At 38.6% G+C, this 17,026-nt stretch overlaps 3 protein-coding genes across 3 annotated transcripts; all 3 read left to right on the forward strand.

The window, feature by feature from the left end:
* The first annotated feature begins 790 nt into the window (after window positions 1-790).
* Window positions 791-6,229, forward strand: si:dkeyp-75b4.8 (lipopolysaccharide-induced tumor necrosis factor-alpha factor homolog). Its single transcript, XM_063882744.1, has 5 exons — window positions 791-880; window positions 2,450-2,615; window positions 3,404-3,493; window positions 3,601-3,808; window positions 3,912-6,229. Exons 2-5 carry the CDS (start codon window positions 2,477-2,479, stop codon window positions 4,015-4,017), a joined length of 543 nt encoding a protein of 180 aa, XP_063738814.1. The 5' UTR covers window positions 791-880; window positions 2,450-2,476; the 3' UTR covers window positions 4,018-6,229.
* Window positions 6,230-6,624: 395 nt separating this feature from the next.
* zgc:136472 (uncharacterized protein LOC678514 homolog) lies at window positions 6,625-11,210 on the forward strand. The gene is made up of 11 exons (XM_063884396.1): window positions 6,625-6,831; window positions 7,252-7,452; window positions 7,727-7,851; window positions 7,944-8,081; window positions 8,370-8,477; window positions 9,223-9,348; window positions 9,427-9,624; window positions 9,718-9,838; window positions 9,991-10,172; window positions 10,696-10,785; window positions 10,916-11,210. The coding sequence occupies exons 1-11, from the start codon at window positions 6,651-6,653 to the stop codon at window positions 10,997-10,999; spliced, it is 1,554 nt and encodes a 517-aa protein (XP_063740466.1). The 5' UTR covers window positions 6,625-6,650; the 3' UTR covers window positions 11,000-11,210.
* A 365-nt stretch (window positions 11,211-11,575) lies between these two features.
* LOC134864926 (synaptogyrin-3-like) lies at window positions 11,576-16,771 on the forward strand. The gene is made up of 4 exons (XM_063884267.1): window positions 11,576-11,760; window positions 13,110-13,344; window positions 13,820-13,965; window positions 15,762-16,771. Exons 1-4 carry the CDS (start codon window positions 11,656-11,658, stop codon window positions 15,987-15,989), a joined length of 714 nt encoding a protein of 237 aa, XP_063740337.1. The 5' UTR covers window positions 11,576-11,655; the 3' UTR covers window positions 15,990-16,771.
* Window positions 16,772-17,026: the final 255 nt, after the last annotated feature.

Consider the following 17,026-nt stretch of genomic DNA (forward strand, 5'->3'; position numbering starts at 1 on the left):
AAGGTAAGGAAGCTAAATATTAATCCAACTTCCATTGTTAACAATTGAAACATTTACTTAAATCTCAATGTTTTTTTACATTAAATAGACAGACAACATGGAAAAAAAGGTAACAATGAAATGATTGTGATTGGCTGAAAGGTGAAAGGGCCATAACATCACCACTGTCACGTTATAAAATAAATCTGAATGATAAATAAATCACTTTTAAAAAGCAGCATTTTGAAATAAAGTACTGCCATAGAACTCTGATGAAAATGAGTTTGAATAATTTCCTCTTATAGTTTTTTCCACAGCTTATCAGCATTTTATTTTACTTATTTGATATTGAACACTTTACATCTATATCATATTGTTTTATAAACTATTGTATATATCCTTAGATATAAATATATAAAATAAGGTTGAATGAATGAATGAAAAAGACTTGAGCAAAACAAATCATTCAGAAAAGGATGAAGATCTGTCGTGCTTCCTCTAAAAATAACTACAGACACCCACAGGTAATTTATTTGTATTCCTTATTTCTACACAATGCTTTTAAGATACTAATGTTTAGCTGTTCCCACAAGCAATTGCTATAAATCTATAAAGTATAAACCTTTCTGATGTGTGTAATTCTATTTGTTGCTATAAAAATGTGCATACTCTATCCAAGCAAATGTTGCAGATGTTATTTAAATAAGGACTACGAAAAGAGAGACTGAAAACTGGCTGAGTTTGTTTGTACAAGTGAAACAGGTAAGGAAGGTTTGGTTTTCACTCAGTAGAAATGTTTGTAATTCCAGAGGAGAACCAGTCCAACAGGCTGTAACATCACAACTGTCACCAACATGGGACGTGTGTTCTCCTATCAGCCCAGCTTCCTCATTTGCCCAAGGTAAGAACACTGCTCGTTTAAATCTTTCATCATACTTTTTAATTAGAAGGTCACACAAAGCACTCTTAGCAGACAGTTTGTTAATGACGGAGGCTGTTCTCGACCCTGCTGGATCAGATACGTTGGTTTTGGATGTATTTTGTTTACCTAAGAGAATAATTCCCATGTGAGCTAGAGTCTGGCTGCGTGTAGCAAGTTTGTTTACTGGCTGAAATATGTTTTGTAGGTTTCCCTTTGGCGTTAAAACACATTAAGTAGAAGCAGTAACATGATATGTGTTCATATTGTTTTTTGAAATCCATTTGTGTAATACAAAAGTGTTTACAAGAACATTTAAACTGTGTTACGATTATAGTGATTCAGATAATGCAGTGGTGAAATGTTACATAACATTTTCTCAAGTACAATTTTCAGTTAGCGGGAGTTTACTTGCCGTTCCCATTTTATGCTACTTATTCAGTTTTCTGCTCTACATTTTAACATAACATAATACATCTCTCTCTGTATCTACTCTAAAGTATTTGTGTACACATGCTCTGAATATAACAATATTACCTATTCTATACAGTAGTTGGTACCATAAAGATAGACAAATGGCCATATTTTTGAGTTATTTCAGAGTGTGTGTGTGTGTGTGTGTGTGTGTGTGTGTGTGTGTGTGTGTGTGTGTGTGTGTGTGTGTGTGTGTGTGTGTGTGTGTGTGTGTGTGTGTGTGTGTGTGTGTGTGTGTGTGTGTGTGTGTGTGTGTGTGTGAGAGGGTTGTTTTTGACAATGTCACTTTAGACGTCTGCTGCTCTGGTCAGAGATCAGACTGGTGAATACAGAGCCATAACCCACACGCATATACTCTCTCATAACCTATATGACCTGTGGACCTAAAACTGCGAACATGCTATTTGTAGTTGGTGGTTAAATGCCTCCACCAATAACAATGAGTCTAGATATACATAACATTACAGACCATCGTTGGATCATCTAGCTGATTATTTAAATGTTGATAAGTGCAACAATTCTTTAAGAAAAATCCATGAAGAGAATCTATCTTAGTTCCATTTAATGTCCACGTCTCTGACATTAAACCCCTTTTCAAATATGGTATATTGAGATGTGAATATCCTCCTTGATCTATCTCTGGCTTTCCACTGACTCCTCCTTAATGACTTTGACTCCCTGCGAGGGGATGCCCGTGACCGGTTTAGCTTTACAGTTCACAGACAGATGATGATTCTGTTTCGAGTATTAATTTAGCCTCTTGTCAGCTAAATTGTTTGATGACAACTGAGCAAATGACATGTGTTAATGAAGGCTGAGAGATACGCCTGAGACCTTCTGGAAAAAAGTTTGGAAAATGAAGCTTGTGAGAAACCAACACAGCTAAAATCTAGTTTCTAAGAAAAGCCTTCACCTTTCTCACACACAATTTCTACCACTACACACTGAAATCGCATCTGTTACGATTTTAAAAATGTGTCCGTTTAACTCCAGTAAATAAGAAATGATGCAATGTAAAAGTATTTCTGTACTAAATACCAGCAGCGAGCGTTATCTGCTGTTTTCATTTGTTGCTAGCTTCCTGTTGGACTCGATGATCTGCTGATGGAACCCCCTTCGTATGAGGAGGCCAGTCTCCACCCTCCTGCTCTGAACACAGTAGCATTCAACATCCGTCCTCCCCCCTCCTACGACGCCTCCCTTTATTCCCCGCCAACACCTCCTCCCACTTATGGAGAAGCAGGTAATATTAAATCTTTAATTGATCTCTTTCCTCATTTCTGTCGCACGTCATCATGTGCATGCCATGTCAACACTTAATGTCCATGCTAAATAAATAAAAAACTCTTATGTCTCAGCCCTCTGTCAGAGCTAACATTGGGTATATTTTTCACCTATAAACTAATATTTTGTTAACAGTTTACAAGATGAATACATGTGAAAATTATATAACAGTATAGGTGATAACCGAGAGCATCAGGGGGTATAAATTAGTTTTTAGGAGCTGACGCTAGGGAACATTTAAAAGGGAAACTTTAAAAGAGAGATTTTTACATTTTGCCGTTCAGGCATTTTAATGTACATGAAGTCTCTTCACGTAAACAAGAAACCCCACTGTGGACAGATATCATGTTGAGTCTTTTCACACATATGTTTTCAGAAGTGACAGCTTGTTTGGAGCGGCTGTCTCTGGTCACCTGTTCTGTGTTCAATGCAGATACATTCATGATTTATTTGTTCTCACTACAACTTTTTCAGTTTTTGTTGTCAGACAACTGAACAATTACTAAAAAGATATTTGATTGCAGCTCAATATTTACAGAGTACAAACAGATTAATGACAACAACTGCTATGTGTTTGGCTGTAGTAGCATCTAAAAAGAGTTTCACAGAGACCTTTTGAAGCAGCTAAAATCTGTATTTTGACCCTACTGGTGATTTTAGAGATTTATATGAAGGAGCCTTTGGTAAAGCTCTGTTTTTGGGGGGAGCTACATTTTGTTTAATTATAATTCTTTATTTTGGTTCTAGTTACAATCCAGCCAGATCCTCATCCTATCTTGACGCTGCCAACTCCTGGATGGACAAGAAACACTGTCATAACCCACACAATTACACAAAGTATGAAAGCTACATTTTTACTTTTCTTTCAAGTGTGGAGAAATAATATTTATTTTTACGTTTCTCCCCTGTCCTCCCCTGTCCTCCCTTTATTCTCTGAATGCCAGTTGGTGTAACACAGTCAGTCGGAGGGAGACCGTCTCAGCCCGTCGTAGTGACGACCCAGCCACGTCCTGTTCCCATCTTATTGACACATCTAGGAGACGTCCCTGGTGTGGTTAGCTGCCCTCACTGCCACCACGTCGTCACCACTAAAGTCTCTTACCTGCCTGGGAGGTTTGCCTGGTGCATGTGTTTTCTTCTCACATTTTTGGGGTGAGACACACACACACTTCCATGAGTATTCAGTAGCAGAATGCTAAACCAGCTTTAACATGTGACTGTGTGTTGAGTCTGTGCATGTTTGTTTGTGTTTCAGGTTTATATGTGGCTGCTGTCTGATTCCATTAACTTTAAAAAGCATGCAGGATGCACATCATTCCTGCCCACAGTGTGGAAAAGATCTGTACACATACACAAGATGACACTGTCAGGATTAGTAAGGTGCCTCTGTTAATACCACTCATAGCATATTTATCCCACAACAAGGATAACTAATATTTTAATAGGAATTAAAAGGCCTCCCGACCTACACAGGGGAGAAAGAGTAGATTTTGGGAGCCGAATACACTCATACGTCCCTGACTTATCATCACCTATTTAAGGTTTAAAAGGTACATACAAAACTGAATGAAGATAGGGAGGGACAGACAAGTGGCTTTTGCTGTTTACGAAGTTTCTATAGAAGTTTTCATAGCATTATCTTGGCTACAGAAATTCAAACTCCCTCTTCTATGAAGGACCATTGCCATATTTTAACCCTCAGGAGGTCAGTATTTACAAAAACCCTGGGAAGGTAGTGAGAAGAATACTTATGTTGATATATTTTTTTGTGTGTTTTTCTTCTGTTCTTGTCTTGTTTTGTTGTTGTTGTTGTTGTTGTTGTTGTTGTTGTTGTTATAATTCTAATATCCACCGCTAGAGGCATAGAGACCCGGTGTTCTATATTTGAGTTTTTTTAAGGTCTAAACTCATAGTACATATATTAAATACATAGTATATATTATATATAAGTGTTGATATAACTGTGTTTTCTTACCATGAAAACACCACTTTGAGAAATGATCCTCGTGAAAAACGTTTACTTTATTTCAGTTAAAGTAACAGCAAATAAATATATCTAAACACAACTTTTTTCACCTGGCAAAACTTTTAATGCAGATGGTTTTGGCTCAGACTTTAAAATGAATCACCAGATGTTTTCTCCTCTCTTGCCTCTCAGGGCTTCCATAATCCTTATGTTGTACCAAAAATATTATAGTTTCAGTTTTTTAATATTGACCTAATTTGAGATTTATTAAAAAGAATTACGTTTAAAAGCACAGCAAGTATTTCTTGTTCGTAAAAAGTAGGCAGGAAACCCTTGTGAAAATGTATTTGTGGTTTTTACTTTACCATTTTAACATGTGTTTAGGAGTTTACAACCTTACAGAGTGCAGAGAAAAGACTAAACAGAGCAAATCAATGATGAACAAGAGGATGTCAGGTACAGAGGCATCAACCATAGGTTTATTTTATTTTTATGATAAGTGTGTTTCCTTTCTTAAATACCAAAAGACTAAATCTTTGTTATTTATGTTTGTTAAATGTATATAAAGCGTATATTCATGTTTTACTTGAATCAATATTAGAAAACACACATTGACTTAACATGCCATAATTCTGCTTACATCTTCTTTTAAAGGTCCTGCACATCTGAGATAAACCCACACAGATGATTGCCTCCAACCTAGTTAGCTTTGCTTAGTAAAATCACAAAAATATGAAGCTTTATTCTTCTTATTAGTACGTGGAATCAGTGAACACGCTGTGAGGGTGTGCAGGGCCTTTGATCCGTCAAACATTAACACAGGATTGCAAACTGCTGCAAATTAATGACAGAACTTTTAATACACATATAAAATAATATTTTGTGGCTTCTCTAAAAGGTTTAAACAAGTACAAGTATAATTATATTGACAGGTCTATTTGTTTTATCAGGAGAAACCCAAAACCTCTTCAGTCGTGTACTTACCGTTCGACAGAGCCTGCTAGCTGTTTTCTGTTAAATAACCATCTCCTAAAGGCTGCCTCTTCTTAGTCCATTAGTCAAACAATTGGTTGTTTTGATCTTATTTGACTGAAATTTTAACAGAAGCATCTTGTACCCATTTATTTTGTGCTTTTGTTTTACAGATCTGTTGCTTAAATCATATGAAAATGTATTTTTGCATTTTTATGCACTATTTTCTCTAAGCTATGTTTTTACAAGACTAAACGTTTTGAGAGTATGCCGTCAATCTTCCCATCATATCCTCTGCAAGAAAGTGAATCATGGAATAACTTGTTCAACTGCTGAACTATTCCTTTAATCATTAAGACTATGATATGGACCTGATGAGAACCAGGTGAAGAAAACTAGGTGAAGGCTGTGATTGAAGGATATGTGCGCTGCCTGTGCTGTTGAATCTATGCACTCCAACTGATCAACGCACCTGCTTTACCTGTTGTAATGATGTGTCATGCTCAGTAACCCTACTAACATTTTTAAATAGGAAAATATTGTTATATTATTCCGTATGAGCCTATCACGTTGATAAGGAAATAAAAATGGCCTCAGTTACTATTCAAAAGCTGTTGAGTTGTTTTATTATCGTACCATTTGTGGTGATTTTTGTATTATGTGTGTGTATGGTGAGTGTGTGTGCTTCCATTATGACCTTGCTGATCTTAACAGGGTTAGGCAAAGGTCATCTAGATATTAGTGATATACTTGATATGAAAAGCAGCCAATAGCAAGGATACAGCAGGGCTTAGATAGGGAAGTTAATCAGCTACAGACCGGTGGTGGGTCTAGTCGGCAGATAACAAAAGCATTCACAACTACCAGCTCAGCTCAGCACTGACACACACACACACACACACACACACACACACACACACACACACACACACACACACACACACACACACACACACACACACACACACACACATACTTCATTCCACCACTCCCTTCTTACCTTCCCATTTAAAGATTGCTCCAGTGTCCAGTTTGTCAGTCTGTAGTTGAAGCGTCATGAGGACACTGTTGCTGCTCGGGCTTACGGCCTTCTGTCTCTGTGCGTTAGTCAGCGCTGACAAACAACCTAAGCGACAGGCAGACAAATCATCCCTGGAGGAGGATGGCGTTTTAAACCTGAAGAAAGGAAATTTCAACCGGGCACTGAGGAAGCATAAGCAGCTGCTTGTGCACTTCTGTAAGTCACACACAACGACTCACACAGCTTGATCTTGACCTATATGTTGAGAGACGCTGTAAGCATTAAAATTGCACCCATTAAATGTTTTGTAAATCTCTTTGGGCAACACTCAAAGTCAAAACTGCAGTATATCATGGCATTTTACATACTCTTACTGTCAGTGGTGGAATGAGTACCCAGATCTTTTATTATAAGAAAAACAAGCTTTATGTTAGTGAAAAAAATCCTCCGATTGAAAATATTAAATTATTTGCATCAAAATATACTTGAATTACCAAAATTAAAAGTAATCTTTTTGCAGAATAATTCAAATCAATGTTATATCATTAACTTATCGATGCATAAATGTCTTGTTTTTAGTTTGAGTTTTATGAACAAGTAAAAAGTAAATATTTGCCCTTGATCTATCGTGTGTAGATGCTCCTCTTTCTGGGGAAGGCCATCGTATCTCAGAAGTATTTGAGGGTGCTGCTGAAGAGCTGAAGGGGTCAGAGGTCAAACTGGCTATGGTGGATGTGTCAAAAGAGAAAGACCTCGCCAAGGAACTCAACGTGACAGGCCTCGCTACAATCCGGCTGTTCATTTCTGGAGATAAACACAACCCTGTACCCTGTCCTGGTACGTCCAATAAACATGTCCTTAATACTGTACATACACTAATATTAGCTACTAGATAAGCAAGTGTGAATTAAGAACAAACAGGGTTATTCATTGCAGTGATTTCTTATTGTGATAATGTGCATGTACAGTACCACATTTGTTCTACATTTATTCATCTGTAGTCATCTCTTTTTTTTTTGTTCTGCCATAGTTACCGGTTGTAGGAATGTTTTCCAAAATGTTGAAAATGATTTCATATTAGCCATGAAAATGATTTGTGATTGTGATGAAGTTCCTCAGAGCTCGGCATCTATCTTGACCTGGCTGAAAAGGCGGTCGGGGTCTGCTGCTGACCTCATCGCTGATCTTAACCAATCAGAGGCCTCAGAGGAGCTGACGGTGGTTGGATTCTTCAAGGTAAAAACCATCGCTTTGATTTACCAGCTTCTCATTTGAGTCATGACTAAAATCAGCTGACCAACAAAATGTGTGTTTTGAATTCGATGTAGGAGCTGAACAGCCAGTACGTCCAGGTGTTTTACGCTGCAGCGACTGACCTTCCTGATATTAACTTTTCTGTGACACAGAACAAAGAAGTTATCAGCAGATATGGTCTCACACATGATGTTGTACTGCTGTTCAAAAAGGTACTTTAAACACAACCTAGACACAAACACTAACCTCTGAAATACAGCTGCATATGTCTGAGTCTTTGAATATTATTTTCAGATGCAAAAGATGGGATTTAAATAATTAACCTCACATATCAAGCTGAATACATTATTTCCTTCATTGCATTCTTACCCATGTGTGTGTTCGTGTGTGTGTGTGTGTGTGTGTGTGTGTGTGTGTGTGTGTGTGTGTGTGTGTGTGTGTGTGTGTGTGTGTGTGTGTGTGTGTGTGTGTGTTTGTGTGTTTGTGTGTGTCTGCTGCAGTCTAAGCTCATCCAGGCTTACAAAATGATGCCTGAAACATCTAAAGAGATGCTGATAATTTTTATCACCGTCTACCAGATGGACCCAGCCACTGAGTACACCGGACAGGTAGAGTATTAGATGCATGGCATCTTTTTCACACTCGTACTGTCGAACTGCTCTACTCCCAGTCCTGGAAATGTTCTGTAGCTTTATTTTTTGTATTTAAACTCTCAGTGGGTCAGTGCATTATTTTAATACATTGACAGATTCCTACGTTCTTTGTTAGTCTGTGCTCTGGTTTAGGTTTAACTATCTAATTAGAGTGAAAATCTGAATGGCCAGACTTTTCACTTTGTTTTTTGGGTTTTGTTGTTGAAATCTGCATCCTAAAAAGACAACTCATCCGTGAGATACGAACAGTACAATAAGATAAAAAGCATATATCTTTAAAAAAAACAAAAAAAACAAAGACTGACTGCAGAACGGGTCATTTTGAAAATAGATAAATACAATGATTTGTTTTAATTATTTGATATTGTTGCCTATTTTATTCAACTTCAAAACAAACAAACAAAACATTTTTGTTGTTGGTAAGCAATGTAATGTAACTTGATAGGAACAACACTAAAAAACAAGCCAAAATTCACATAGAAGTGAACATTTTTTGCATTGTCTTATTTCATCTTGCTATGAAAAACACATACAGGCAACATACTGTACAGGTAGTTCACAAAAGGAAAAAACTAAAGACTGTACAGCTTTAATTGAAATATTGGATTCAACAGTTTGTATTTGGTAAAAAAGCACTTTTGGACACGCATAAGCTTATATTATTAATGCTGATGTATTAATATTATTCTCTCTCTTGCAGACAGCCACTCAGATACTAACCTCACCTGTGTTAAACCACGCCCTCCTGTTTGTCAACAAAAGCTCTGCTGGCTTCAAAGAGATCCACTCTGCCTTTTATGGCGCTGCAGAAGCATTCAGGTTAAAGGTAGAAACCAAACACATTATTAACATCAGCACATATGAAAAGAGGGAGGACTTCACCTCTTTGTGTGTTTTTACTCAGATTTTGTTTGTGTGGGTGAACGTGGATGAGCCTCGTAACGGCAGGCTGATGGAATACTTCCGGGTTCGGCAGTTTGAGGCTCCTCTCATACGAATAGTCAACCTTACAGACCATGTGACCTATCACCTGCCCTCTGACACTCTGGATGTACAGACCATTAAAACGTTCTGCCAGTCTTACCTAGACGGCACGGCTAAGGTAACATTCACCCTCATTTTTTGGTGTGTGATACATGGACACTGAAGGAAACAGTGTTGTGATTTAAATAATGTGTTTGTGTTGATATAACAGCCCAAGATGCAGAGTGAGCCGATACCTGAAGGATGGGACAAACAGCCAGTGAAGGAGCTGGTGGGAATGACTCTGGAGAAAGTGGCCTTTAATCCAGACAACACTGTTTTTGTCATGTTATGTACGTAAAAAAAAACCTTCTTAGTTACAAAATATCAGTAAGCTTGTGATGGGGTCACACTGATCTTTATCATACTGTTTTTTGTTGTTTCCTTTGAGCTGATCGAACTTGACACTACCTACAAATGTCTTACAAATAAATGTATGTTTCAGATATTCCCTACAGTCCTGAGTCCCGCGCTCTGTTTCCACTGTGGGAGGAGTTGGCTGAGGCCTTGAAGGAGCGAGAGCAAGTGGTCGTCGCTCGCATCGATGCCTCAGCCAATGACATCAACATGTCAATGCAGGGCGCCTACCCTTTACTCTGCCTGTTCCCTGCTCTACATGCTGAAAGAGTGAGTCAATTATATATTTTTGTGTAATTTTATTGTCAATAGTATCAATATTTTAAAAAGGATCGAACAGCAGCAGTTCAGATTGTCATTATTAGTTAGATCGGTCCTGGATCTTCTCTTTATAATTTATTTTTTCTAACAGCCACACTCACTTTTCCAAATAAGTATTTGTGAATGTTGAATGTTGACTCCCAAAAATAATTTTGTCCCAATCAAAAAATATTTCTCTGCCAAATATAATCACCAATTCTGTATCAATGTATAAATGGGATTATTTGACAGTATACATACAGTGAGTGACCACATTTTTATAGAAGACAAACATAATGTTCATTAAATGAGGATGGATATGCAGTGTCCTGTAATATTTTGCTTTGTGTCCTGTATAAAAAGGCACATGAGGTCAAATGACTTGTTAAGATATGGGATTATATTTGTTAACTCTGTCTGCTCTGTGGGGACATCTTGACATACAGTATATATAAAATGGTTCAGTATGTGATTTTTCTGTTTTTTCTGTTAGGTGGTGTTTTACAATGGTAAGAGGAAGGTAAAGGACCTGCTGAAGTTTTTAGATAAAGAAATGGAGAAAGCCAAAAAAGACAGAGTGAAGGTAAAATATCACCCCAAAAACACTAGCATCACTGCAGTAGTTTGAGTTTGTGTGACTGTGTGTTTAAGAGGCTGCCTTTTTTCTTTTTTAACCCGAGTTAAAAATATTCTTCTTTTCTTTGTGCTCCTAGGAGGATGAGGACAGGAGGAAGTACATAGAATCCGCAAAAGCTGAAGAGGCAACACGAGCCAACAAAACCAAAGACGAGCTTTAATATGAAAACAAAGAGAGTAGTGTGTGTGTGTGTGTGTGTGTGTGTGTGTGTGTGTGTGTGTGTGTGTGTGTGTGTGTGTGTGTGTGTGTGTGTGTGTGTGTGTGTGTGTGTGTGTGTGTGTGTGTGTGTGTACTCACATGCATGTGATTGTATCATACCTTTTAGTACTCTCTGAACACAAATCTGGTTGTATCTAGCAAGCTGTCATTAAATGTCCAATCAATTCAAATAAATGCTTCAGTTCAAATCTGATGGTTTCAGTTCAAATCTGATGGTTTTTATTCAATTAAACATAAAATATATGAATATGAACATCATACATTGATATACACACAACACGTTGACATCAGTGGTATTCTTTAACAGTAAAAATATTGCTCTGCACCTGACGTCAATGTAATGTCTTCCTTAAAACAAAACAAAAAACAACAATATAAAAACAACAACAAATAACACACGGTGGAACACAAAGCAATAATTAGAATTGAATGAAAACCCATAATGTTTATTGACAGTGGATTGTGTAGTGCAGCTTGTGCTCCAGTGACGCGGTGTGACTTCACACGGAGGCTGGAGGAGGACACCGCCGCTTCGCTCAGCTCGCACCGACTCATCGCTTTTTCTCTGCGGGCGCCAGGCTGCACAAAGCCGGAGGGATGGAGACAGCGGGCGCGTACGGAGCCGGTAAGGCCGGCAGCGTGGCCTTCGATCCGGTCGCATTCTTCACGCATCCCCGAACAGTGCTCAGACTGATGTCGTGGGTAAGTAAGCCTTCTCTGCAACGTGTGGGTTGCCATCAATGGAAAGGCCTAACGTTACCTGCCCCCCCTCCCGCTGCTGTCTCCCATTCACAATGTCTCAGTCTCTCGCTCTGTGCTTTTGTGTCTTTTGTTTTGTCAGGTTATTATTCATATTCATTAGTCTTTCTTTTAAATAAAATGCTCAGTATCGTTGATTTTGAATATCTGTGCGATCGGTCTGAAAAATATAAAATGATTTCAGTGATGCAGCTTGTGGCTGGAGCTCCAGGACCAGCGTCAGATTACCATATGTTTATCTGAAGCCTCTTTGTGTCTAGATGTGAACGCTTTGGATTTGAATGCCCTCTAACCAGAATGTAACACCTCTCTGTGCTCGTCTCTCTGCTGTCTGTGAAACTGTGCAGATGTGAGTCACCACACAGCATTTGATGTGCACTGAAGGAACAATTAGGTTTTAAAGGATATAAAGCAAGGGAACAGAAGCACACAATAAACCATCTTTTGTCTTTGTGTCTCTCGATTCTGTTCATAATCGTCATGTACAATTTGTCAGTGCTCCTTAGCAAACAGACTTCAAAACAAAATCAAGTTGAGCAGAAGCATTCAGATGAGAAAAAAACAAACATATTACAGAACCATTCAGTGCAATTCGTATTGTGACATTAAGACATTTCAATTATTTTTTGTATGGGAAATAGTGAAACATTACCCCAAATGTTCTAGATCCAAAGGTGATGATCAACAAATAGCTTATTTTGTCAAATAAAGAGTCCAACACATTGAAATAGTCATTTTAAAATCACATACGACAAGCAGCAGATACTCACAAGTGTGATGCAACAGGAAATGTTTAGCTTGAAAAATTAATTGATTTATAAAATGAAGTAAAATGTCCATATTCACATAGGATAATCCTCAAATAATACCTAAGAGTTTTCTCTATTTTCTAAGCAAAAGACTCTTTCTAATAACTACTGACATTAAGCTCTGTGGATTATCCACAGTAACCAAACTATGTTTTTTGATGGATAACTTAAAACGTCTGCAAATAAAGCAAAAACTGTGTGCGTGCCTTTATACAATTAAAAGTGGCAACATGTTTGTTAACTAAGGTGAAATTACCCTTTGACAAATAAAATTAACATTTGGTATATAGCCAGTGTACAACATTTATCATTCGTCCAAAATCAGGAAAACTTTGTGAGTTACTGGGAAAATACACTTTGTTTGTCTGTGGTGTGTGAGATGTGTGGCGTGTATGAGGAATGAAAGTAATTCCTAGAGCAGTGTGAGTTCATTCACTTCCTCCTGTTACAATAATAAAGAGGCTAACGTGTCTTCCCCTGCAGGTCTTCTCCATGGTGGTGTTCAGCTGCATCGTGAACGAGGGCTACATCAACATCGGCAGCGAGCGGTTGCTCTGTGTCTTCAACAACAACGCTGATGCCTGTAACTTTGGCATTACTATAGGCGTGGCCTGTTTCCTCGGCAGCATCTTTTTCCTGATCCTGGACGTTTACTTCCCCTCCATCAGCAGCGTCAAGGACAGAAGACGTGCGGTCCTGCTGGACCTCGTCTTCTCTGGTAAATATACCCACACAAATACGGTGGGGGAAGTAACCAAGTGCTGAAGTGCTTTACCTAAGTTCAAGTTTGAGCTTTTTGTACTTCAGTATTTTTTTTTTCTGATACTTTATACTTCTTGGAATGATTTGACACTATTTAACACTTCTTTAATTATTGTTATGTAAAAAAACAATACCAGAGAAATGTGTTAGAAGTACATTAGACATGTATTAAACATTTGCAGATTTTATGCTATTTATAATTGTTAGAATGTTTAAATATATGAAGCCTTTCAAAGAGACAACAGTTATGTCAAAATAAAAAAATAAAAAGTTTCCACTGACCCAAAGTCATTTCCTTATTGTTATTGTATCAATATTAATAGTCCAATAATGTAGTAATGAGTAGGCCTACATGAATAGTACTAACCTTCTTTAACTGTTGGTACTATATGTATGTTTTAATGCAAAAATTTGAATCAAAACACCTTCAGGTCTTGCCACCTTTCTATGGTTCGTTGGCTTCTGTTTTCTGGCCAATCAGTGGCAGGCTACTTCCCCAGACGAGCTGCCATTGGCCCAGGGCTCCGACGCCGCCAGAGCCACCATCGCTTTCTGCTTCTTCTCCATCCTGACCTGGGTCTGTATGCTTTTACCTGTGTGTGATAAACCTTTCCTCTATCTGTTCATGCATGTGTGAGTGTATGTATCATCATCATCATCATCATCATCATCATCATCATCATCATCATCATCATCATCATCATCATGTTTGTGTGTGTGTTTCAGGGTTATCAGTGTCTGCTGGCAATGAACAAATTTAAGAGCATTTCCTTCATGGAGGACAAGCAGAGGCTCTACCAAACAGCCCTACCACCCTCTCTCTAGACTAACGCACACACGCACACACGCACGCACACGCACGCACGCACGCACGCATACACACACACACACACACACAGGGCTTCAAAAACTCAATTATGTTTTCAATTCAATTGTGCTAGGAGTCATTAAGAAAATGAACAAAGTAGCTACCTTGTCTTTACCATAATCAAAACATTGTCATGAATTTGTGGGTCAGTGGTGCCCTAAAGTTTATAGTTTTTAGAATGTGACCCACTGACCAGCAGTACACATTTTGTGGGTAAGGTATAATAGCCGTGCTTCTTTCATGTCCTCCATTACGACCATAAAGGTGCCCTTGAGCAAGGCCCTTAAGCTGCTCAGTGGCCAGTAGGTCAGACTGTTACAGTTTCAGGCTGTGAATGTGTGATACTGTGGGGACAGAGTGTTCTTATGAAACAGCTGCCCTCAGCGAGATTTGAATAGAAAGTTTAGAAAGAATCCCAGAGAACATTGCCGACTGATTTATTATCCATTGACAACTCAATAGAGCTTGTTAAAACTATTTGACCACCAAACCAATAACAGCCATTCATCTCACTGTCAGAGGATGTGGAGAGGTTGAACTGTAATTGTTTCAGGGATGTACAGTATGTTACAAAAGACTCTATTAAACCCAATAGCTCTGCGGCAAATCTTTTCCATGTTCTTCCGAAGAGGATGTATAGCATTTAGAATTTGCTTCTTGAGTCTACTGATTTTTCACATCAAAACTGTTGGATTGATTGCCATTCAAACCTATACAGAGATTCATAGTCTTCAGAAGATGAACCCAAGTGACTTTGGTAAAAAAAAAAAAAACTCATACACATTTCATCTCTGCCATCATCCGACCCCTTTTCCATCACTTTGATTTATCACCAAAAGTAACGACCATCCTGTCAGCCTCAGCTTTCTGTTTGAGTGTTAATTAACAAATGTAGACTCTAAGGTTGTGTTTAGAATCCCATACTTACATACCAGCATACTAAAACTACATTTTCATTATTTTTGTACTGTACACTGCCAAATAATTTGATGACAGTGTGCCATTACCAGCAGACTTTTCACACTGGAGTAAACTCAAGCGAGCTACTGTTGACTGAATCACAAATCAACATGACTTCTTCCACTCAATTTATGTTGAGTATTATTTATGGCAATTACAATTATTTAATATGTTACTGTTATATTTATATATATATTCTACAGTAATAGTATATGAGCTCTTCCAACTGTCCTTAACTGCTATCATTTGTAATGATTTTATCCAACTAGTTTACAATTAATTTGCTGTCTCCCATTCTTAAGAGCTGAAATGCATTCTGGGGTGATTAAGTACGTATGTCCTGTGGATTGATTTGAAAATCCTACTAATCTGGTAAACATTCTTGCATTTCTGTGTGTGTGTGTGTGTGTGTGTGTGTGTGTGTGTGTGTGTGTGTGTGTGTGTGTGTGTGTGTGTGTGTGTGTGTGTGTGTGTGTGTGTGTGTGTGTGTGTGTGTGTGTGTGTGTGTGTGTGTGTGTGTGTGTGTGTGTGTGTGTTACTAACAGGCTGTACTGACCCTGAGCGCACTGCGGCGCTTTCTAACCGGAAGCAACAGAAACTTGTTCACATGGCAACACCTGGAACCTCCCCCTGGCAACGCTCGAGCCACACCGTACCCCATCGCTAATGGAGCTACCATAGTAACCACTAACCCCTATCAGGCTCCACCCTTCACTGAGACCCTGGACCCCCAGAAACTCACACAGCAGAGACCTGTGGCCCCTGCCTTCTAGAGACAGACAGAGGTGTGTGTTGAGTGGCTCTGCGTACGGCCATACATCCATGCGTACGACGTGGGCATGGACTATATCCTGCCTCGCTGATAAATGGTTTTCCACCCTCTCGTGGGATTGGCAGGATTGTGGGTCATGTGACGATGTATGAGCTATTTTCACCATGGCAACTGCTGGCCCAGCTTAGTTAGTTGTAACTCTGTGTGTCGAGAATACTGTCTTCTGTTAATGCACACACACTCACACACACAGATATAGATGCACGGAAACACAGCTGTACTCACTCAACACTGGATATAAACACCTGGAAACACAAATGTATACACACCTGGAGGCACACACACAAACACACATACCCTGACTGCATGTTCATACGGTGAGGTGCAGATTAACGTTAGATGTAGATCAGTGATGATGCTTCATCTGATTTATGAAGGGATACAAAGTATTTTGTGAAGGAAGTATTGAGGACAGTGAAGCTATGTAGCTTCTGTTTCCTTCTCAGTCAGTCCGCCAAATCCGAAACTGCCCTGCAGACATGTGGCACCTGATTGTCTGTTTTAGGAAAAGACAGGCAGCATGACCAATAGACTGGGTAGAAATGAATGAGGGGTAGCAGAAATTGGTACATTTTCTTGGCAAGAAAATAAAGACAGGACAGCTTAATGCATTCTGAATGCTATATGGTTTCAGTGTTAAATATTCATGTGATTACATTTTTATTGTGATATGATGAAGTGGTAAAATCAGTATTGAAAAATAAAATCTATCCACCACCGCTATCAGAGCTGTGAGTCTGCCTTTGTCCCTGTAATTTTTAAGTAGTGCTTTGCTTATTGCCATGTGAGCCACTCATTTTAATATGCTTATATATTGACACCCAGATGCAAGTGTGTGTTACATATATTAATCAACATCTGCTTGAGGAACATGACTGGAAAGGGCACGCAAACTATGTTTAATTCATTAACCTGAAAGCATTTTTGGATTAAACAGTGATAAAAGACCTCAACAGGGTTTATGCAAGAAGCTTGAGG

The sequence above is a fragment of the Eleginops maclovinus genome, chromosome 5, assembly GCF_036324505.1.
Source record: "Eleginops maclovinus isolate JMC-PN-2008 ecotype Puerto Natales chromosome 5, JC_Emac_rtc_rv5, whole genome shotgun sequence".
Classification (NCBI taxonomy): Eukaryota; Metazoa; Chordata; class Actinopteri; order Perciformes; family Eleginopidae; genus Eleginops; species Eleginops maclovinus.